General features: G+C 33.7%; 3 protein-coding genes across 5 annotated transcripts; 1 reads left to right on the top strand and 2 right to left on the bottom strand.

The window, feature by feature from the left end:
* Positions 1–3,697: 3,697 nt before the first annotated feature.
* LOC120119918 (probable aquaporin PIP2-7) lies at positions 3,698–4,877 on the bottom strand. Its single transcript, XM_039139707.1, has 3 exons — positions 4,758–4,877; positions 4,580–4,673; positions 3,698–4,463 (listed from the first exon to the last, which is right to left on the bottom strand). Exons 1-3 carry the CDS (start codon positions 4,844–4,846, stop codon positions 3,720–3,722), a joined length of 927 nt encoding a protein of 308 aa, XP_038995638.1. The 5' UTR covers positions 4,847–4,877; the 3' UTR covers positions 3,698–3,719.
* A 3,093-nt stretch (positions 4,878–7,970) lies between these two features.
* Positions 7,971–10,309, top strand: LOC120120071 (transcription factor ABORTED MICROSPORES-like). The gene is made up of 8 exons (XM_039139818.1): positions 7,971–8,072; positions 8,202–8,378; positions 8,467–8,545; positions 8,633–8,701; positions 8,779–9,438; positions 9,519–9,788; positions 9,868–10,044; positions 10,127–10,309. The coding sequence occupies exons 1-8, from the start codon at positions 7,975–7,977 to the stop codon at positions 10,307–10,309; spliced, it is 1,713 nt and encodes a 570-aa protein (XP_038995749.1). The 5' UTR covers positions 7,971–7,974.
* Positions 10,310–11,302: 993 nt separating this feature from the next.
* On the bottom strand, positions 11,303–15,264 carry LOC120119851 (transcription factor GTE1-like). 3 transcript variants are annotated; one of them, XM_039139654.1, is made up of 9 exons: positions 15,180–15,264; positions 14,984–15,076; positions 14,389–14,604; positions 13,407–13,484; positions 13,086–13,160; positions 12,705–12,803; positions 12,525–12,583; positions 11,854–12,004; positions 11,303–11,731 (listed from the first exon to the last, which is right to left on the bottom strand). In XM_039139654.1, exons 2-9 carry the CDS (start codon positions 15,074–15,076, stop codon positions 11,528–11,530), a joined length of 975 nt encoding a protein of 324 aa, XP_038995585.1. In that variant the 5' UTR covers positions 15,180–15,264; the 3' UTR covers positions 11,303–11,527. The 3 variants fall into 3 exon arrangements, with proteins under 3 accessions (XP_038995585.1, XP_038995583.1, XP_038995582.1); XM_039139651.1 differs by having other exon boundaries at positions 11,528–11,731; positions 12,936–13,160; XM_039139652.1 differs by lacking the exon at positions 15,180–15,264 and having other exon boundaries at positions 11,308–11,731; positions 12,936–13,160.
* Between the last annotated feature and the right edge of the window lie 7,120 nt (positions 15,265–22,384).

The following is a 22,384-nucleotide window of genomic DNA, read 5'->3' as shown; positions in this document are numbered from 1 at the left end:
GACAGAGACAAAAAGTAACAGTTTGGTGGAGATTTACTTTTCAATTTAAAGACTGTTAAATGTAAAGTTAAAGAAACGTGTGTAGTGTTTTCGAGCATAACCGGAGAAGTGCGTCGAGGAAGATAAAGTAATATAAGAAACTATTTTTTTTTTTCAGAAGATTACGCAATGTTACCATAAAAAATAAGAATACAAGTAAAAAAAATATTACCGTTGAGACACAAATAGAAGCACATAAAGGGGCAGGGGATTTCTGTTCAGTCTTATCTCTAAATAGCATTTTTTACCTCAGTAAATAATGAATCTCCCTAAGAAAACTACATTTAAATATGTAAACAGTTTGTGCATTATTTACTTATTCAGCGACATTCATCGGTTTGTACAATCTGAAAGTTTAAATCTAATGATTAATGGCTGTTCCATACAATAATGTACGTTTTAATTCCAACGTTCCTCGATCATTGTACATAGATATCCTCTAGAAAAGATATTTAATGTGTTTCTTGTTAATTAATATTCTCAGTTGTCGTTCCAATTATATTATCATATAGCTTAAAATTGCTACATAATGAAGACTTTTAAAGGACTTAAAGTCAAATGGCAGGAAAGGGAGGGCCATCTTTCCCCACTACTTCGCTATTTATTTATTGTATATGGCTGCTAAGCGGCCCCCTCTCAATAATTGTCCAACGTTTGCATGAACGGCAAGAGCGATCACTACATGCGTTAGTTATTGCTATAGCATGAAAGGTGAAAGTAATTTTTATTTGATTGCGTCACTTACATTTAATGGAGATAATTATTAAGTTTGGGTAATACGCATGAAAACATACCTGGAGACTGTAGATCTTTAGGAATCTATGGAAGAAGACTATGAGATTCCTACATTGCCAAACAACCCCACCATAGCACAGATTATGACACAAGAAAAGAAAGTAAGGAAAGAAAAGGCAAAGGCATGTTTATTTTCTGTAGCATCACCAACTATTTTCACCGAAATTATATCTCTAAAGTCAACAAAGGAGATTTAAGATTATCTCAAAGCTGAATATGAGGGAGATGAAAAAATTCATGGGATGCAAGTGTTGAATCTTGTACGTGAATTTGAGCTGCAAAAGATGAAGGAGACCGAGACAGTCAAGGAGCATTCTGACATGCTCGTTAGCATAACCAATAATGTCAGACTGCTAGGTTAATCCCTAGCAGATTCAAGCATTGTGCAGAAAATCCTTGTAACAATACCTGAGAAGTTTGAGGCCACCATCACCACCTTAGAGAAAACGAAAGATATGCCAAAGATTACTTTGGCGGAACTCTTAAGTGCTTTGCAAGCATAAGAGCAAAGACATGTAATGAGGGAAGAAGGGGCCTTTGAAGGTGCTCTACCGGTTAAGCATCAAGATGATGAAAAGAACTGGAGGTCGAAGAGCAAAAAGTTTCACGTTGCGAGTGGAGAAAACTCTACGTTTAGGTACAAAAACAAAGCATGAAATAGAAGACCAAGAGTAAAAAATGACTATCCTCCATGTCAACACTATGGAAAGAAAGGTCACCCACATTTCAAGTGTTGGAGAAGACTTGAAGCTATTATTTGCAAGTATAAAAATCAACAACAAGATGAAGCCAAGTGACAGATCAAGAAGAAGATGATCAACTTTTTGTTGCAACTTATTTCACTAGTCACGAAACGAGTGAAATTGTCTCATTGGCAATAGTTGCACTAATCATATGATTCATGGCAAATAGTTGTTCAAAGAATTGAGGCGTACCAAGTCCAAGAAAGTTAGAATTGGGAATGGTGAATACATTACCATCAAAAGAAAAAAGGATCGTAGCCATTGGAAATTGTTCATGTACCAAATTTATTTTTGATGTCCTTTATGTACATGATATTGATCAAAATCTGCTTAGAGTTGGTTAATTAGTAGAGAATGGCTTCAAAGTAAAATTAATGTAGAAAGCATGTGTGATAGAGGATGCTACAGGTAAAAAATGTTTGAAGTAAAGATGATAGGAGAAGTTTTTCCCTCAATCCGATGCAGGAGGAGCAATCGGTTTTTCTAACCAAAGAGGGCCTAACAATGCTGTGGCATAAAAGGCTCAGACACTATCACCCATCAAGGGATATTGAATATGAAATTCAAAAGCATGGAAATGGATCTTCCAGAATTTGATGATCACATGTAAGGCTTGTCAATTTGGAAAGCAAAACATAAAGTCATTTCCAAAAACGACATAGAGAACTACTTGTAAGTTGCAGTTAATTCACACAAATATTTCTGGACCTCAAAAAACTCATTCGTTAGCAGATAATCGATATTATGATGATTTTATTAATGATTTTACAAGAATATGTTGGATTTTCTTCTTGAAAGTTCAAGTTAGAAGTTTTTGGAGCATTCTGGAAATTTAAAAGAATGGTAGAAAATCAAAGTGGCAATCACATTATAATAGTAAGGTCTGATAATGGAAATGAGTATACGTAAAATAATTTCAATGCATTTTATGAAGAAGCTGACATTGAGCATCAGTTGACATTTCCTTATTTGCTGTAGCAAAGTGGAGTTAGTGAAATTTTGAAAATTCAAAAGAATGGTGGAAAATCAAAGTGGCAATCACATTCAAATATTGAGGTCTGACAATGGAAAAGAGTATACGTTAGAAAATTTCAATGCATTTTATGAAGAAGCTGACATTGAGCATTAGTTGACAACTCCTTATTCACTGTAGTAAAATGGAGTTAGTGAAAGGAAAAATAAATACATCTTAGAAATGACTAAATGTATACTACATGAAAATAATTTACCCAAAAAGTTATGGACATAGGTAGCTCATACCATGGTTTTCCTATATAATAGATTGCTCGCAACAATAGTCAAGGATCAAACACCTTATGAGGTTTGGTATGGTCATAAACCTTATGAGGATTAAACACCTTATGATAAAATAAAGAGTACTTCAGACTATTGTTTCACTTTTGGTTCTAGTGTTTTCTTGAGCTCAAAGAAGTAATAAACCGTGACTCAATTCACTTTCGAAGAAGAATTTATCGCTGCAACATCCATTGTTGATCGAGTTTTGTGGGAAGAATTTATCGTTGCAACATCCACTTTGAAGCAAGAAAGCACAATGGTATTTTGATAATCAAGCTGCCATAGCAATTTTCCACAACTCAGTATTTCATGAGAACACTAAGCATTTCAACATTTAATTTTTCTTTTTGAGAGAAGTGCAAAAAGAAGATGATGTTATGCTGGTTTATTGCAAAACATAAGAGTAACTTGCAGATATCTTCACTAAACCGCTCCCGATAGGTAAATTTGAAGTTTTGAGAGCAACACTTGGTATTTGCATTTCCTAAAGTAAAGATGAATGTTAGTTGATGTGTTTAGGACTGCTAGTATTTTTAGATTATTTATTATTTGTGTGATTCTTAAGTTTAGGAGAAAGTTATTCATGAGTTGTTGCTTAAATTTAGAAACATGTTGTTTGTGGATTGTTGATTTTATTTTATTTAAACTCCGAATAATTATCGAATAAAATTACAACATTCAATTTTCTTCCTCGATTGAGTTTTATTTTCATTAAAACACCAACAGAATCTCCATAAACATCCTTGAAAAACATGAGAAATTATTCATGCTTTACACCATTTAGATTAACCTAAAAAGAGGAGCTCCATATATTTATATTATTCTTGACATCGTGGTTTGGGGCATTCAGTTATGCAACAGTTCTCTTGGGATGAGCTTTGTATAAAGAGCAAACGCCCCACAAGCAATGGCAGGTCCCGCCCAAAAGACCCAGTGTCCGTTCCAAAGGTGGCCACCTCTAATCAAAGCCGGACCCAAACATCTTGCCGGGTTCATCCCAACCCCGGCGTAGCCCTTGGCGGAAGTTACAGTCGTTGATATAAACACGATAAGGCCGACCACGATACCGATGATGGAGCAAACCACGACTCGTCCCAAGTGCCTCGCCTGACGTTTATCAAAAGCAATCCATATAGAACCAAACAGAAACACAAAGGTGCAAATTATCTCGAGCCACAACGCCTGGCTCGTCAGGAGACCGATAACGGAAGGACCGGTTGCACTCGGCACAACAATTGTGAGTGTGCAGCCACCAAGAGAAAACGTTTGCTCAATGTTGGTGCTTACCACAGCTTGTAATGCAAGTGCCCCTAGTATGCCCCCAACACACTGAGCCAATATATATACGACGGCGCGTGAGAGCGAAATAACACCGGTAAGGGCCGCGGCCATGCTGATGACGGGGTTGATGTGGCCACCGGAGATGGGAAACGTAGCTAGGAGGAGAACTGTGATAGTGACACCAATAAGAAATGACATTATAAGGTGGGGCATATTTGTTTGTGTCTCGTAGGAGGAGATGACTATGGTGTCCATTGCAAACACCAACACTGCTGTTCCAAGGAGCTCTGCCAAGGATGCTCTCCAAACCTGACAATTCAGTAGCACTGTAGGATTAGACAGAGATTTAAGTAGCGGTCTGCTATCGGAATAACGACCACTATAAAGCGGTAATAACCACGAAACAAACACATAAATCCATATACCTCCAAGGAGAAAAGCTCTCTGGGGGATAAAATATTGTTCAAGGTTGTGGGATTTTGCTTCTTCTCATGATCCCCAACTCTCCTTTGTTCTACCCTGCAAATTTATTTGAAGAAACTACAATTTGATCTTCTATAAACTGCAAAAAGCCAAAAACTGTAAAGAATTATTGAGGCTTGCCTTGGTGTGGGGACAAAGGGTCGGACTCTAGTTCCAGTGTATACATTTTCCTCATCTTCAACAACACTGATATTTCCAGTTCCGACCATCTTCCTACAGTTTTTTCCTTGTATCTATCATGTATATATAGTCAAAGCAACTGTAACTGCATGAAAATCGTTACATTAATTATGTAACATAGCTTTATCTTTAACCACATAATCGGCTGCTTATTTAGTGCTTGGTGTCTCAGCTTGCTTTATGGCTTTTCAACCATAAAGAGGTTGGCCTTTAAGATACATATATAAACTGCTGTTATTGATCTTGAGGCCAATGGGAACAGAATCGAGCTATTACTGAAGTCAGCGATGGCAAGTTCGATGTAACTTGCAAGAATTAATGGCTTCACGATCAATAATGGGCGCTGAATATCGAGAAATGGACCAGCTTTTAATTGCCTGATAAGTTGGGAGAGTGCAATTAATGGGAACTTGCCACTTATTTGGTTGGTAATGGCTGCTCTATCCTTATCTAGCAATTAATGATAGTTAGCTAGTAGGCACATTTATTAAATTCCAACCATAAATATGAAAAAGCATGTAGTTATACTTGTTTGCAGCAGTGGGCTTCGGATATGATGGGTTTTCATTTCATTAATTAAACTGATCATGACAAGCATTCTCAACTGCAGCACTTGCAAGGTTTAGCTTGAAGTTGTTAGGAAAGAAAGAATTTGAACTAAAGGATATAGAGGAAAATAAGATAGAGAATTGATTAGAATATTTCAAATGGTGAAGATTTTAAAAGCACAAGAAGATTCAAATAGAGAGTAAAGGAGTGAATCAACCCAGAGAATTGAATGAGTGATTAGATTTTGGACATGGTTGAGAATCTTGAATTAATGAAAAAATCTAAACCACAAAATAAAAAGATTTCATCAATGAAAGTAATGGAAGATGGAGAAATGAATTTGACGTTTGTTAAAGTAATGAGGTTCACTTGGAACCATTCGGACAAACGAACCCCAACTATTTCCAATTCGTGGTTCTAATCGATGTTGAATAATATTGATAAGATTCTTGTTGCCTTGTTAGTTGGAAGTCTGGATTAGATTCTTACTTATGAGTGTTGCATTTGACTGGAGATTATTCTTGTTGTTGCATGCACATGCATTCCACTTATCTACCACTTATGTATGTGTAGCATTATATTAGTTTACTTTTATTGTACCAAATCACTCATTTGAACCATTGCATTGATTCTTGTGGCCCGCTGATGCTACTTAACTCTGTGGGATCGACTCGTGCAGTTTTGCACAATTATTACTTGTCGCGACACGTGTATTTGCATAATTGTTGATATATTTTTAGCGTATCAAGTTTATGATGTCGTTGCCAGAGTTAATATCGATATCATTTATTTTTTACTAGTTTCAATGCTTTTTGTTTTATTGTTTTGCTATCGCATGTTGAATGCATAGAACGCGATCTGTTGAACTGTCATTAGATCCTCTTGATCCTGCGGTTGATAAGACGCAACGAAGATTACGACAAGGTCATGAAAAATCGGGTAAAAATGAAACTAATAATAATCAGGAAGGAGATAATGTTCTGGAGGTTAACATCAATCTAGGAAGAGTAAATGTCCCATCAGTTAATAATGTGATAAAGAATGATAATGCTCTACAAAATAATGTTGTGACGAATAATGAAGTTTCTAGGCAGGTTATGGTTGACAATGGGGACCAACCTATCAGAAATCATGTGATTCTATTGCCGGATGATTTAACTATAGGCATCGTATAATCTGAAGTTCAAATTCCATATTTTGAACTAAAACCTATTATGTTTCAGAAGCTACAGTCTGTGGGACTGTTCATTGGTGCTGCAGCAGAAGATTTGTTTGTAGATGCATTTGTTTTTAGATGTATGTCAGTCATCACCTGCATAAGATGAGATATCTGAAGCAATCATTAACTTAAATTTGTTTCCTTATTCCCTGAGAGTTGCAACCAAAGATTGGATCAATGCTATTTAACTCTTCATGAGATTTGGTATCAATTTAAAGAATTGTTGAGAAAATGTCCAAGGCATGGATTTTTGTATATTGGGCACAAATTGAAATTTTTTATACTGGATTAAATTTGAATACAAGGATGATCTTCAACAAATGATACACTATTGGCTAGGACTTATAACAGTACATATATATGACATTGTGGAGCGAAATGATACGAACGATTTCCAATATCCCACTCTCATAGCAAATGCTGGACTGAGAATAATAGGGGCAATGGAGTTGGATGCGTTTGATTCATTATCAGACCAAATTTCAACATTGACAAATATGATTAAAGAGATGCAAGAATGTTAAGTTGTTTTCCTAAACCTAGTAAGTCATTGCTTTGCTGAGACAACCTTATCTCAAACGTTTATTATATTCTAAAATCACTTAGGCTTAGATCGTTTAATTTGTTTAGATTACGCAAAGTTTCCAAGTAATACTTTTAAAAAGATATAGTGCAGTTGGTTGTTGCATGTACTTATTTGTTTTAAGTTTACTATAAAAATTTATAGATGAAGAGTTAATAATTTCCTCGAAATGGGGAACCAGCTGCAGGCTCTTGAGATATTTTGCCCTAATCTGAACGCAACTGGCGAATATATAGCTTTCTTTAATTAGTTTAGTTTGAAAGCAAAAGAGAGAGGAGTAGTTGAGACACGAGACAATCAGCAACCATAAGCGAAATTCAACAAACTTATAAAGCAGTCAGTTAAAGTTTTATACGTAATCTTAGGTCATGCAATATTTGCCCCTTCAATATTTCTTTACTTTTAATTTATACCCTTCAAATATATACACATATATTTTATGTATGTATGTGATGTACAGAGTTTGAACTTCTTTCTCATGCAAGCACTGCATTTCACCTACCAAATAACAAAAACAAAACGAGCTTTCTTTCTACATATAAAAATAATGCGAGACATTGATGAGGGGGTTCATCAAAAATTGAGTCTTTCTTCAATTTAGGGTATTAAGATTTTGTTATTTCTTTTAGTTTAAGGATGAGGTGAATTGGATGGTGATGCAGTTAACCATTGCTATCAACTCCACGTTGTACTCATCTGTGGTCTCGTTCTTTGTTTTGTCTTGCATTGTCCGTTTCCCGTCCTCGTATCTGTATTCGTATCAGTGCAACATAGATCGGTTATGAACTTCAATGAAGGTCGTTAGGATGAATATCCTTCAAAACCTCATGGAGATACTAAGGCAGCTGGTAGGTCCTAAAGGATGGGACTATTGCGTTCTCTGGAAACTGAGTGATGATCAAAGGTTAGAGTTTAAACCATGGTGTGCTGCATGCATGTGATGACAATACATACATTAACATACATACATATGTGTCACTTTCTCGTGTATGCACCAATGTTAATGAACATTGTTTGTGGGGGATTTGTTCAGGTTTATTGAATGGGTGGATTGTTGTTGTGGTGGAACTGAGAGTATTGAAAGTGGTGGAGAGCTTCAATTTCCTGTTACTTCAGCCCTTCCATGTAGGGATGTGATGTTTCAGCATCCTAAAACCAGATCCTGTGAATTGCTTGCCCATCTTCCTTCTTGCATGCCCTTGAATTCTGGGTATTGTTACCTTAACGTTTCTCTCTCTCTCTTTCATTCTATCTCCTACATCTTTTATGGGTGTTTTTGATGATTTTACACTAAGCAGAAGTCACGCACAAGCCTTGATTTCAAATCAACCCAAATGGTTAAACTTCTCTACCAATTCAGATTCAAATGTTCTTGAGGTTAGTAACTAATACATCTTCAAGTCTTATTCCTTAAAAATTTTCGGAAAAAAAAAGTTCTTTGATGTCCTTAGAATCTTTTTGCAGGATATAGTTGGAACTAGGATTTTGATTCCAGTTGCAGTAGGACTGGTTGATCTATTTGTTGCCAAACAAGTATGTAGTTTATTTTGTTTTTCTCATTGGTTTTAAGCAGATTATGTTTCGAGAAAATTTAAATTTTCTTAAAACAGGTATGTGAAGACAAAAATCTCATGGATTATATTGTGACCCTCTGCAACATCTCATTGGAGCAAATCTCAATGATGAATTCAAGTTCCATTGATGCACATTTGAATGTACTTGGATCCCATGCATTGAATGAGTTTCAAGCAAATCCTCTTTCGAGCAACGGAAATGATGAAAAGGATTCCGTCAATCATTTCCAACCGCCATTGGCGACGACACTCGAAACTCTGAACCTACCGTATGACATCTCCATCGATCAAATGCGATCGACAAACACCCTGCAGCAATATCATTATCATTCAGAAGATAAAACCAACCATATCGATGCATGCGTCAAAGGGTCTCATGATGTATTCATTTCAGACAAGGTTGTTAACCCACATAAGGATAATGGACTTCAAGAGATGGATCCATTGAGTTCAATGATGACCAATGAATCAAGCATCATCCAAGGGAATGAAAAGGACTCTATAAAACAAGAGAACAGACGGTCGGATTCAATTTCGGATTGCAGCGATCAGAACGATGATGAAGATGATGCAAGGTACCAAAGGAGAGCAGGGTCCAAAGGGCAGTCCAAAAACCTTGTTGCAGAGCGAAAAAGAAGGAAGAAGCTAAATGAAAGACTCTATGCTCTTCGATCTTTGGTTCCCAAAATCTCAAAGGTACACTTAATCATCAATTGTCTTATGTAACTTTAGACAAAAACATATATATTTTGAAGTTGTATATTCATTATTGTTAGCTGGATAGAGCTTCAATCCTTGGAGATGCGATTGAGTTTGTGAAGGAATTGCAAAACCAAGAGAAAGAACTCCAAGATGAACTTGAAGAACATTCGGATAACAATAATGGTGCTAAGAAAACAGGCACCAATGGAGTCCATAACAAGTTTCAGTCTGATATTTTCTTACAAAATGATCAAATCCCTGTGTATTCTAACCCTGAACATGATAAGGAACCCCATAGCTTTCCTGATGTGGATCTTTGTACCCACAAGACACAGCAAATGGAGGTAAAATAAAATCAAATACATATATTCTCATCCCTTTATTGGTGTTTAAATGGTGATTTGAGAAAGATGGAATGTTTAGGTACAAGTTGAAGTTGCTCAAATCAATGGGAACCAGTTTTTTGTTAAAGTTTTTAGTGAGCACAAACCAGGCGGATTTGTGAGATTAATGGAGGCTTTGGATTCATTGGGGTTGGAAGTAACAAATGCAAATGTAAACAGCTTCAGAGGTCTTGTTTCAAATGTTTTCAAAGTAGAGGTAATTCATTTCAGAACATGTATAAATATGTAGTGCATATAAATTTATGAGATCAACTAAAAATTTACCCGTCTGGTGGTAGAAAAAAGACAGTGAGATGCTTCAGGCTGATCATGTGAGGGACTCGTTGCTCGAGCTAACCCGAAACCCGACCAAGGGGTTGTCCGAGATGGTGAATGCATCGGAGAACAACGGTGGTGTGGAATATATGCACCACAATGAGCATCACCACCAGCTCCATCATTTCCAAAAGCAAGTGGCATGACCTTTGTATCCCTTTAGCTTATAGTATAGTTATGCAGTTTCATCAGGAAAATTCCTAGAATAATAAGCTTGATGGAAGAATTTCAGTAGACAGATAAGACCATCAATGGTTGATCTGTTGTATTAGTTTTTTATGTTATGGTTTGCAGAAAATCGATGAATCAATCAAAGAATTTAAGGCTCGCACCAAATCACTGATCTAAGACTCAATGTTTTTAAATGTTTCTGGCAATAACCATGTTGGATGGGATGTTCATAATTTTTACAACTATCTTATATCGTAGGCGTAGTCGGCCTCTTTTAAGTTAGATATCATCTGCTCGGTCTCGGCCTCTTACATCGGAGCTACTGTATGAGGACTTGAAGCATTAGTTATGTGCCATTAAGTGATTGAATACTCACATATTCTTTAACTTAGGAGACATTTTATTGATAAATTAATGAAACACTAAAAAACTAAGCAAGCACATCTTGCGTGTTAATGTAATTCTTGACATTGGTTGGTTTACTTTGTTTGGATCTAAAGATATAGACAATCAAACCTATTAAATGGTAAAAAAATATAAAAAAAGAATGTCATTTTCTAAGACAACTTAAATTTGAACAATTGTAAAATGTTTGTGCGTTGTTAATGACTAAAAAATTCTGAATAAATACTTCTTTGTAATTATCTCATACCATTCAAAAATAAATAAGACAGACAATCTTAGATATACCCCGGTGATGGATCCAGAAATTTAAAAATTGAGCTCCAAAATTTTAATACTCGGTTCTTTCTAAAAAATGAGTATGCAAATTCCCTTATTTTTCCCTCTCCTTAATACACTAGATTAAAATTAACAAAATTTTCAAAATAATGGATATACGCTTGCTCTCCTAGGCTTAATGCATCCATCCCTGCGTGCCACATTGCAAAACGGGCCTTGGTCACATATGGTTCTCGTAGATGCGACCATGTGCAGGACGGCTTGCTAAATAAAGCAAAGCAAATACAAAATGCATATCATTATTTGCCCTTCAATACTATGAAAAGGTAAAAAAGAAATATACAAGGGACGGTAATCAAAATTTATGTACCCTTCACATAGTTGTAACGAGTTCTACCACCACCATAACTCCAATTCTCAACTACCACATTACATTTAAAAATAATTAATATTCAGACACTGGGCAACTTCAATGGTTAACCGAAGGACACACTATAATACTTGCCTGCAACTCATGAGTTGGGAGAGAGCTTCCTATTTCTCTTTATGGCATTCTTCGTAAGAGCATCGGACATCTCTCTTCTTCTTTTGGAGTTGCTCTTGACGGTATTCTCATTATTATTTATATTGTTGCAGTCCACAACTTCAGAGCACTTTCCAGCATGTTTTAATTTGTCTTGAACAAAAAACTTTAATCTCCACAAAGTTAATTCACTCTGTGGAATCCGAAACAAAAGAGAATACACCTTAGTAGCTGCTTTGCGGCCTTACAAAGACATAGGAAACTATATACAAATGATGAATTATTAGAGACTCGTTATTGGACCAAAGCATTTACCTGTGCATCTATATCAAGATCCACCTCTTGTGCTGTTGGTTGAAACCCTGGATTGTTCTCAGCAACGATCTCAAGAGCCTTACTAAGATCTTCAGGAGACAATCGGGTGAGAGCCATCCCAAGTTTCTTTTTCTCTTCGGTCGACATTTTCCTATACGAGGTCTATAGTTAGCATTTATAGCTAAAGGTCTTGAAGAATTATAAATACAAACTCAAATGATCAGGCATGCAAAAATAGACATAAAAATGTACAAGCAATAGTTTAGGCAGATATTTACAACGGAATTAGCCCCAATAACCTAAATGTGATCTTTACTCTATCAACACAGGTCATAATTATGGCACCTCTACCAGAAAAACATAATGACATACATCATTTACCACAAAATTACCAAAAAAACACAAATGAAATGTAACGGACTGTTTGAAAATTACCTTAAAACCTATGGCTGCTTGAAAATGAAACGGACTGTTAACTCTCTCACCATAATTCGCCAAACCATTACCACAAAATGCAATTAAGAACTAAATACTAATGAGGTGAAGATTTAGATGAAGTTTATATAGAAGATTAACTCCCTCCCTCCCACACCCTGAAGCAAACCAATTTATAATATTCACAAATTTCTGCCAAACCAACCAAATTCTGCATTACATATCTTTAAACAAACCTGCATTTCTGAATGACCATCTGTCTGAGTTTCTCCAATTGCAAATCGACCTCACAAAGCTGAAAGAATCGACAATAATATTGTTCAGAGTTTATGGATGAGGATTGGTAAAAAAAATGAAGGTTAGATGCATTCTTCCAATTTATTTTTCCTATGCAAGAGTCATGTTATTTTACATACTTCATTGCTCAACTCTTTGGCCATGTTAGCATGAACTGCCTCTTGTGCCAGCTTCACATCTTGCTCTGCTTTTGCTTCCTCCTCGACCAGTCTTTTCTCCTGCACGTAACCTTAAGCAAGTGAACTTACACAACATGCTTGAAGCAGAATTAAAAGACTACTGAAAACATGTTTAAATAAATCATCAACCATTTACTGGTGGAAGGTTCCCACGCCCAGATAATGGCTTACCTCCTCGGCCACTTTAGGCAAAAGTTGCAGCCACTTCTCCTCAAATTTTTCCAATAAAGTTTTGGCCATTATGTGGACATCATGTCTTTCATCATTGTATTTCATGGCATTCTTAAAAACCAATCTAACATCAGAATAAAGTTCACGTACATTCTTGTACCCAGTACAATCTTTAGCCTCCATCTTGCTTTTTATTGTACCAAAGTCCATAGGCTTCTGAACTACCTAAAATGCACAACCTTATGATGCATCAGTTAAAGAATACATATTTAGGAATAAATAAATTAAACAATCAAAATTTAAGAAATAAGGGTTAGTGAAAGGTATTTATGTACATGTGCATAGGAAAACTAGTACAGTGAATTTCTAAAGCAAGGAAAAGAGTCAAATATAAAGGCTGATGAAAACAAAAAGTATGTCTTAAAATGAGAAAACCAACCAGAAACTATTTAAACAATCACTAAGCTTTACCTCATAATAGTCATGCAACCCAAGACCTTCAACATCAACTGGATGCATAAAAGGATGTGCCCATTTGTGCTGAGTTATCTGACAAACGGAAAGTACAATTGAAATTAACCAGAAATTATGACTAAGAATCAGCAATGATGCTTACATTTTAAAATGCCGACTACATTAATTTTCAACAAAAATAGTTTAATTTTGAGGGACGAGCACATTACTTTTCATGCAATTACAGGAATGGGAGTGTACATTCAAAATTTTATTGATTTGCAACAAATATAATAATATTTAAAATGAAAATTCTCTTATTCTTTTTCTGAGGGTGGGGTGGGGTTGGGGGATTGTGTGTTTGTGGTAATGTGGTGTGAAACCTTCAAGTTTTTATAATTAAATTTTAAAATCTAAGTTTTCTGTTTTATGATCCGCATCTAAAAGCATTCATCTGCCTAGATGAAATTGGCAAGAAGGATGACTGCTAGTGTATAGAGTTTAATACGAGTAAAAAATTTAACTGTGTGGATAGATGTGGTAACAATAATCCAACATAAGAATTGGCAAAAAGTTCCCCCTAAAAGAAGAAAAATTATTAAGAAAACAGAGAGCAAAGATAGAAACATGATAAAGAATCAAGCTCCGGTATACTGTGCTGGCTTAAAGGGCAAAACTTCGAAAAAAAACATTTGACGTGTCAACCATCTGTAAGAGAAGTTTATACATCACCCAAATAAAAGGATCACCTGCCATTCTTGTAATACCAAGACAACGTCTTAAAACATTCTTTGAATTTTTTCTGATAAAACCCACAGCTTTCTTTGGCCTCGACTAGGTACAGATTAATAAGTTTTAATCAGAAAATTTAAGAAAACATTTCAGAAGAACAAAATCGAAATCTATAAGAAAGGAGGAAGAATACATAGACTTTCAAGATGGTGAAACTGGACCATATGATCAATACCTCTAAATGAAACAAAAATTTATTTATTCTTACCTGCCGTAAAATTGTGGCAAATTGGCGCATAAGTTCCTGCATTCTCTTCATAGAAGCAGCTTTTCTATGTGATACTTCTTGCCGCTGCTTCTCAGTGCCGGTAAGCTGTTTTTCCTGGACTTTTTCCTTACAAGCTGAATTAGATTTGGTAACAGTCAACTCCATATTATCCGTAGTCAAGTAGAACTGTTCAACATCATTGACCTTTTGCTCGAGCTGCAAGTTCAATATAGTTCTAATCAATAATGCAAAGATGCAAGTTTATGGGCAAGCTGCAAAATGCAGGACTTGATAAGTATGTAGCAACGTCAGCAGGACAATACAGGCAAAACAAAAAGCTGCTAAAAACAGCAAGAACAAATTGACCATGTATCCATGATGAAATACAATAACAAACTTGCGACAGTCATCCACGAAATCTGAAATACATTACAAATTACATTCAGATACTAGCTCCCAGTTGTCCGATTTGAAATTAAATTGCATTCTAAAGAAAGGGACTCAATGATAAACAGAAAGAATAATATCTGAACATGTGAGCTGTATAGGAGCCCGGACGTGCAGAGTAAATTATGTATTTCATAAAGAATAATACCCGATTGACAGTGGTGGATATTTCATCAACATATCGCCCTAAATCCTCCACTTCTGATTCAGGCCCAAAATCTTCAACCTTCACTGTTTCCATCTGCGATTCCAATTTGCATGAACTGTTAGGGTTAATGCACAATATGCAATAATAGGTTATTATAATCAACTACCAAAATATGAAGACAGGGAAGCAAAATTACATGGAAATTGAGCCACTAAAAACTATTCTAAATCTATACAAAATAGAACAGCCTTGAGAAAGATTGCGAGAATCCTTGGCTTTGCTTACCCGGCTGCAGTTACAGAGGAAGCTCTTATTCTTGTTCTGGTTATGGATTGGGAAGAGTTAGACTTGGAGCCCCAAAATCACAATTTGGTTTGAGACCCACTAACCAAAACCCGATGCGTACATTTGGGCTCTTGCTTTTTATCAAACAATAATAGTAAATGATAAAATATTATTATATAACAAGTAAATATTAAATTTATATTTAATAAATCTGCATTCTGAATTAACCATCTAATTGAATTGGAATAGCTTGGTCATGAATTAGATCAAATTGATGTGCAAAAACAAAATGAAGAAGTAAAACTCTATTTCAAGTCCTCAAATAAGTTTATCCTCTTTCATCTCAAGATTCAATATGTTTTAGTACTCAATAAAATGGAACCATCCCAAGGGATAGCTTGATCATGAATTAAATTAAATGTTTAGGCAAATTGAGAGGATAACGAAGGTAAATCCCTCCTCAAACAAATTTATCTTCTTTCATCCTAATCAAATTCAGAATTTGACAAGCATTTTTTTTTTAAATTAGAATCATCTAAATGTTGGGGGATCGAGTTGGTAGAACACAAGGTTCTTAACCTTGAGAGCACAAGGTTCTTAACCTTGAGGTCGTGGGATCGAGTCCCACGGAGGGCATTTCATAATTCGGAGGTCTTTTACGAAAGCTGCTCTCAACCTGGTGTTGGGGGCAGCCTACTATCTTACCTTCCCCTTACCCCATTACATATGGGAACAAGGGACAACCATTTTTTTGAATGTTTTGATAATTAATTAAATCTAACATTTTTGCTAACAAATAATGAAGAATAAAATAAAAGCCTATTTGAAGGCCTCAAAAAAGTTTGTCTTCTTCATTATACTCATACACGAACACGTACCAAACAGTAATATACTCAAATTTTATCCCTTAAATTTTAGGAAAATATCATACTTAATACGGAAGCTAAATCAAGTGTTGTAACACCTTAATCTGGTCTGATCCGAAGATCGATGGATCATGATGTCACACAAGGCCACCAAAGAGGCTAATTCAAAATTTTTATTTTTAAAACCACTGTAAACATTATAAAATATCCATTCAAAGTAATATAAATTAAAAACATAATAAATATGAGTTTTACAATACTAGGGAGCTCCCAAATATTCAAAATAAAACAATGTCAAGTTTAATACAAAAATAGACTTACGATTGAATATAAAAAGGGTCTACAATAATACATGCTCTCTACCACAAATCAAGACGTACTATGAGGATCTCTGCTTAGCTGGAATGTCTGGTGACGATAACGCTCCACGGACAGTCTCTTAAGAACATGCGCACGGAAACACATTTCGAACGTTGAGCTTACGAGTTCAGTGTCACACTAATAATTGGACTATACTACATGCATTCATTAAATGAGCATACTAGTGACATAGGTATGAAGATATGATGATATTGATATGGAATACTGAGGTAGGCATCATGGTGTGGAAGATATGAGTAATACTGATATGGACTATACTATAATAGTTACTAGAATAGGAATAGGGTAAGGTTACTTGAGATCTCATCAACTGCATCGTCCTCTTCACTAGTTCTGATCGCAAACTGACGGGCTACAACTCTGGACTCTCCACTGGCTCCGAGCTAAACGACACCTCTATCAGTCTGACCAGAAGAATTCCCTCCACTCTGAAACACTATGTCTCTCTGAACTGACAAAGTTGACTGTTGTGTTAATAATGGAGCTACATCCTGAGCCTCTAAGCAAGCTCGGAGAAAATGATCAAGATACCCACAACAATAACATCTGGAACCAAATTTGTAATCTCCTGAGTGCCTTATACTACAGATTCTCGCATCTGGACCCAACTGATTTATAAAGTCTTTTGGGCTCAACTTTGGGTCTTGGGTTGACCCGAACTACTAACCTAGGATTTGGGGTGTTACAAGATGTACCTTGAAACAAATGATTTAGTAGCATTGATGGAATAGTAAAAATTACTTCTATGACTGTACTTGTTAGCATGCTTATTTTATGAATGCATGTAGTAGAGTAGAGGTATTGTGTGGTGTGGGGCTTGCGAGCTCAACGTTCGGAATGTGTTTCCTTTCACAGGTTGTATGTTGTGTATAATGCGATGGGACATGGTATCATAGGAGAAGTCTCAACAGAGTACCATAGACAGTGATGACAGCTTAGTGAGCATGTAGAGGTCATGATATGAAAAGAGTCAGGTTGTAATATTCTAATTATTTATTTAATTTATCAAGTTTCTAAATTGGGGCCCTGCTTTTGTAAATGATTATGCTTTCACACTGTATGTAAATGTTTTTAAAGTGAGTATATTTTCAAAAAGAAAATAAAAAAAGAATAACGGTTAATCATTTCGGTGATTCCATGTGACACTTGAATTCATGGGATTTTGGTGTTACCTCAAACCTGTTAGATTTCTCAAAATAAATCATCAACTTTTAATATTTCAAAACATAAAATAAATAAATATCGTCTTAATCAGTCGAGACGTCATCAAATTTAATCCTAAAAAAATTTAATAAAAAATAATCAAATGATCAGTAAAGAAGACCGAAAGTGTGTCATAAGATAAAGAAAAAAAAATCATAAAGGCATAATTTTTAGAAATAAACAAAATAAAAATAAAGATGTAATTTATAAAATTTAAAAAAAAATAAAGAATACAAATGATCGGTGATCAACATCAAAACTGACGTTGTGGTACACTAAATTATGGATTAAAAAAGTATTGGTTTTAGTAATTAAAATATACAAGGATTTCCAAAACTTTTATAAATATAACAGTAAGAACTAATTCAAGTGAATTTTGAGTTAAAAATATATAAGTTATGGGTTATAATAATTAAAGATATAAAAGGGTGAAATAAAGAATAACAAAAGGGTCCCACCTCAAAGAGTCATGCATGTGATGGTGGTGGGAGTTGAATTTAAATTTTAGTAAGATGGAACAATTATTAGGCTATTGATAGAGACTGTAGCCATAATTATTAATTACTTGATTGTTTTCTTTCGCAGCAAGTGAGGAAAAATAAGGAAATATTAAATAAATAAATAAAATCTCAATGGAAGCTTCCAATGTCTCTACCTAACCCTTTGAAAAAAATACTCAATTAATAAAGTGATGAATTGTTACAATTCTTTTTTTTAATGATATTAATATAGATATGAATTTAAAACAATATTATAACAAAAAAGAATAAAACAATATTCATTTAGTGCACTGATGGGTTGGATTAGAAAATGATCAAATATTCTTAATTATAAAAATAAAAATAAATAAATAGGACATATAATTATTTCTTAATTATATTTATTAAATTAAATTTTTTTTATCTTAGAGCAATTTAAATATAATTAACATTTAATTTTTAATTTTTAATTTAATAATTTAAGTATAAAAAGTTATGGATGTTGTTATTTGATTTCCATATTTAAATAAAATCTCTTTCTCTTTAGTAGTCCTATTGTGTGGCGAAAAATCACTAAGCCACTGATTTATGGAGATTTTAACTTAAAATATTATTACATCTATTCTAAAAAAATTACACGATTTATAATAATTTATTGAAATTCAATAAAGAAGCATTATCTTATTCGTTTATATTTCGGTAAATATTTGTTTGGTACAACATCCATAATTAGATAGTGTTATTATTGCTATTTGTTTATGATTGGAATATGTGATGTGGTTGTTCACGAAAGCCACTGAGCCACCCCCTGATGAAAGCTTAAGCCTAACGATTTCACTTTGTGTTTGGTGACACAAAAAGAAAACAAAAATTGTTTCTGTTTTTCTTTGGTTTGGTAAGAGAACTTTTTCCATAATAAGTGGATTTTTATACATTTGTTTAAATTCAATCGTTTGTATTTCATATCAAACATAATTACATTTTTTGTTTTAAAAAACAATTGCTAATTTTGGGGCTTTTACAATTTCAGATTTAAAATCATATTTACTTTTTAAATATCAGATGAGGCGATAATAATGTAATATATATTCAGAATTATTATTATTTTATTAATAATGTATCAACTTTGTAAATGTAGTTGTTTGAACCCGAAATCTTTAAAAAAATAATAATCTCTTTTACTACTAAAATCACTTAATGGATTCTTAAAGAAATCATACAACTTTTTAATACTCTAAGATGATTACAAGATAGTATTTGTTCATAACTTAATTAACATATTGACAACTCACACACTCCCTACAGATGCAGCTTCTCGCAAGAACAAACACATGATTTTATGTTAAAGGGAGACAAACTTATAAAATTTTAGGGAGATATAAACTTATAAAATTTTAAGAGAGCAAAAATAATTTTTTAATAAAAAAATTATTTATTAAAAGTTAGTTTAATTTATTGATAGTTAATTTAATTATCATAAAAGAGAATGGAATTATTTTGTTGTCATTTAGTAGTTGGATTGGAATAATAATACCAAAGACTCGAAGGGTAATTAGATGATATCATAATAATATTAAAATTGAAACATAAACATGACATTGTGAGTCTCAATCTCACCTAATATTGTTTCTAGACAACTAGTTCTAGTAGTAGTAGTAGTAGGAGTAGAAGTTAAAGTGATTTTATATTTATAATAAAGTTTTGTTTTAATTTATGAGATTAGGTTGATTTACATCAAAGTCAACATTGGAACCTCCACATCGTCTCATCTTCTATCTACCAACTTCATCTGTTGTTTTCTTCTCTATTTCCCCCATCGTATTTCACTTATTTATAAGGATTTCTTAATTTGATAATATTTGTGACATTACACAACAAAATGTGGTTAAATTACCCAAATATAACCATAAAAAGTAAATACTAAATAATATTCATCCTTATTTCAAATTGAAATTTTATCGGATAAAAAATTATATGAAGATGTTCTGTAAAATATGTGTTCGTTTAAAATTCAAACTCTTGAAAGGTTTACTTGATCAGTCGTATCTTTTATGTAGTTCGTTAAAAGCTTTTATAGTTTATTGGTTGTACATGTCACTCGCCTAATAAGTTGTCTTTTAATGACGTGGTTAACTGGATCCGTCTTTATAATACATGACATAAAAGGGTGTCATTTTGATAATTAATCGAGAAAAAATGTTATTTTGATTTTTATTTTATGGTGATATTTTAATAATTTAGAGTAAATTACATATTTAGTACCTAAATTATTATCCTTGTTCTATTTTGGTGCCCGAACTTTGTTTTTTCAAAATCATACCTAACGTTTAGTTTAAGTTTCAATTTGGTACCCACCCTTAAAAATTTAACAGAACTACTGGGATGTCATTTTTTTAAACGATGATGTGTCATTATCTTATCGTGACACGTTAATATCACCCTTAATTTTTTAACAGAAGGATACCAAAATGTAACCTAACTAAATCTTAGGTATGATTTTGAAACAAAATTTGGGTACCAAAATGAAATACTAAACTTGTAGTTTACCCAATAATGTAACAAAAAAATGTAAGATAAAATCATATTGATATTTTGAAAATTTAATCATGTATAGATTCAAACAATTTAGGTTGTGTCATTTTAAATTCTAAAAATTTGAATTTGATTTTATTTCATATTTGAACTGATTTATATGAAGATCAGTTTGCATATGAAATGGATTAATTTAAATTATTCAAATATAATTTAATTTTTAGATTATGACAAATAATTAAGTCGTTAGTTTATAAGATCAATAATTAAGAAAATAGAAGATAGAAATCAATCGGTATAATGAATACCACAAACTTTAATGCCCCTCCAATCAAAAGGACGGCACAATACCTAATATTTTGTCAAAAAATGGGGCATATAATAAAGATCGAAATGCAAACACCGGACAAATGCAACTTTATCCGAACTTGTGAACCAATTTCATCAAAACTCTCGAAATAACGTTTTCGAACAAATTATTTCACGAAATAATGCTCTCCCATGCATGGCTGGCCACGTAGTAGGTCGCCCGGAAGGCATGGCGACCTACGGCCAACACTGTAGATTTCACCTTATTCGAGCAATTAATCTTGGGAGAGCAAATTAATCTTGGGAGAGCATTATCTCGTGAAATAATTTGTTCGAGAACGTTATATCGAGAGTTTAGCCAAGGGAAGGACAGATCTAAATTAGTTCGGGTTTAACCAGATTTAGCACAATACGAAAATAATATTCTTATCACAAATATATTTTGCCTAGGTAAAAAATGTATAACATTAACACTAAAACTTTAAATTTCACTAGTTATTGTTGATCGAGGAATGAGACACATGTCCTATAAACGTAAAACTTTCGGAAAGAATAATACTTTTCTTTCATTGAAATTATTTAATGAATTTAGATTTTAATTATTATTCGTATAATATATCAAATTAATAAGCGGATAAAATATATATCAATAATAATAAAAGATATAGAAATTAGGGATTATTTATTAATAGTTTGGTTAGTAGTGGGGAAGGGGATTAATTGTTGGTTGGTTGAAAGATAGGTATTACGTACAGTCTCAGTGGAGCTTTTATTATTTAGAGGGGGAATGGATAGGTTACCCACCCCTTTCATCTTTCTTAATTTCTCCTCCTCTCATAGGTTTTCCATTGCTTACACATGGTATCAATGCACTTCCCAAAAGCAAGACAAGAAAATGGAAATGAAAAAAAAAATCAAAATCGTAATAAATTTGAACTGCATAATAAAAAAATGTTACCATTCTTAAAAGATTTAAATTCAAACAGTTTCGTTCGTAATATATATATATATATATTGTCAATGACTAAGAAAAATCTGATCAGTTATCAGAATCAAAAATTTAAATTATAGTTATAATCATTTTTCGGTTATTATTTCAATCATATAATAATAATTCCGGACCACATCTTTACTATTATATAATAATTGTTGTTCTGAAACTGGCCGTTATTTAAATCTATGATCAAGATGTCGGACAAAGCTTAACTTTTGTTCTATTTCTCTTGGAAAAGAGAGTTAAAAACAATTTTGTAAAGGGGCGTCTTTGTTCCCTTGAAAGTTAAAAATAAAGAACACAAAGCATACAATCCAAATAAACGAACCAATCACCAACAATGATCACCTGT

This window comes from Hibiscus syriacus, unplaced genomic scaffold (genome assembly GCF_006381635.1).
Source record: "Hibiscus syriacus cultivar Baekdansim isolate YM2019G1 unplaced genomic scaffold, ASM638163v2 tig00110332_pilon, whole genome shotgun sequence".
NCBI classification, from domain to species: domain Eukaryota; kingdom Viridiplantae; phylum Streptophyta; class Magnoliopsida; order Malvales; family Malvaceae; genus Hibiscus; species Hibiscus syriacus.
This window is presented reverse-complemented; position numbering and strand designations above follow the sequence as displayed.

What these genes read in the sequence shown, in the direction of transcription:
- LOC120119918 (XM_039139707.1), bottom strand. Translation starts at nt 4,846, where the DNA reads ATGGTCGGAACTGGAAATATCAGTGTTGTTGAAGATGAGGAAAATGTA. An exon ending in CCCTTTGTCCCCACACCAAG is followed by an intron (nt 4,674 to 4,757) that starts GCAAGCCTCAAT and finishes ATAAATTTGCAG; the next exon opens with GGTAGAACAAAGGAGAGTTG. An exon ending in GAGAGCTTTTCTCCTTGGAG is followed by an intron (nt 4,464 to 4,579) that starts GTATATGGATTT and finishes CTGAATTGTCAG; the next exon opens with GTTTGGAGAGCATCCTTGGC.
- LOC120120071 (XM_039139818.1), top strand. Translation starts at nt 7,975, where the DNA reads ATGAATATCCTTCAAAACCTCATGGAGATACTAAGGCAGCTGGTAGGT. An exon ending in ATCTATTTGTTGCCAAACAA is followed by an intron (nt 8,702 to 8,778) that starts GTATGTAGTTTA and finishes TTCTTAAAACAG; the next exon opens with GTATGTGAAGACAAAAATCT. An exon ending in ACAAGACACAGCAAATGGAG is followed by an intron (nt 9,789 to 9,867) that starts GTAAAATAAAAT and finishes TGGAATGTTTAG; the next exon opens with GTACAAGTTGAAGTTGCTCA.
- LOC120119851 (XM_039139651.1), bottom strand. Translation starts at nt 15,076, where the DNA reads ATGGAAACAGTGAAGGTTGAAGATTTTGGGCCTGAATCAGAAGTGGAG. An exon ending in GGTTGCATGACTATTATGAG is followed by an intron (nt 13,161 to 13,406) that starts GTAAAGCTTAGT and finishes TGTGCATTTTAG; the next exon opens with GTAGTTCAGAAGCCTATGGA. An exon ending in ATGGTCATTCAGAAATGCAG is followed by an intron (nt 12,005 to 12,524) that starts GTTTGTTTAAAG and finishes GACCTCGTATAG; the next exon opens with GAAAATGTCGACCGAAGAGA.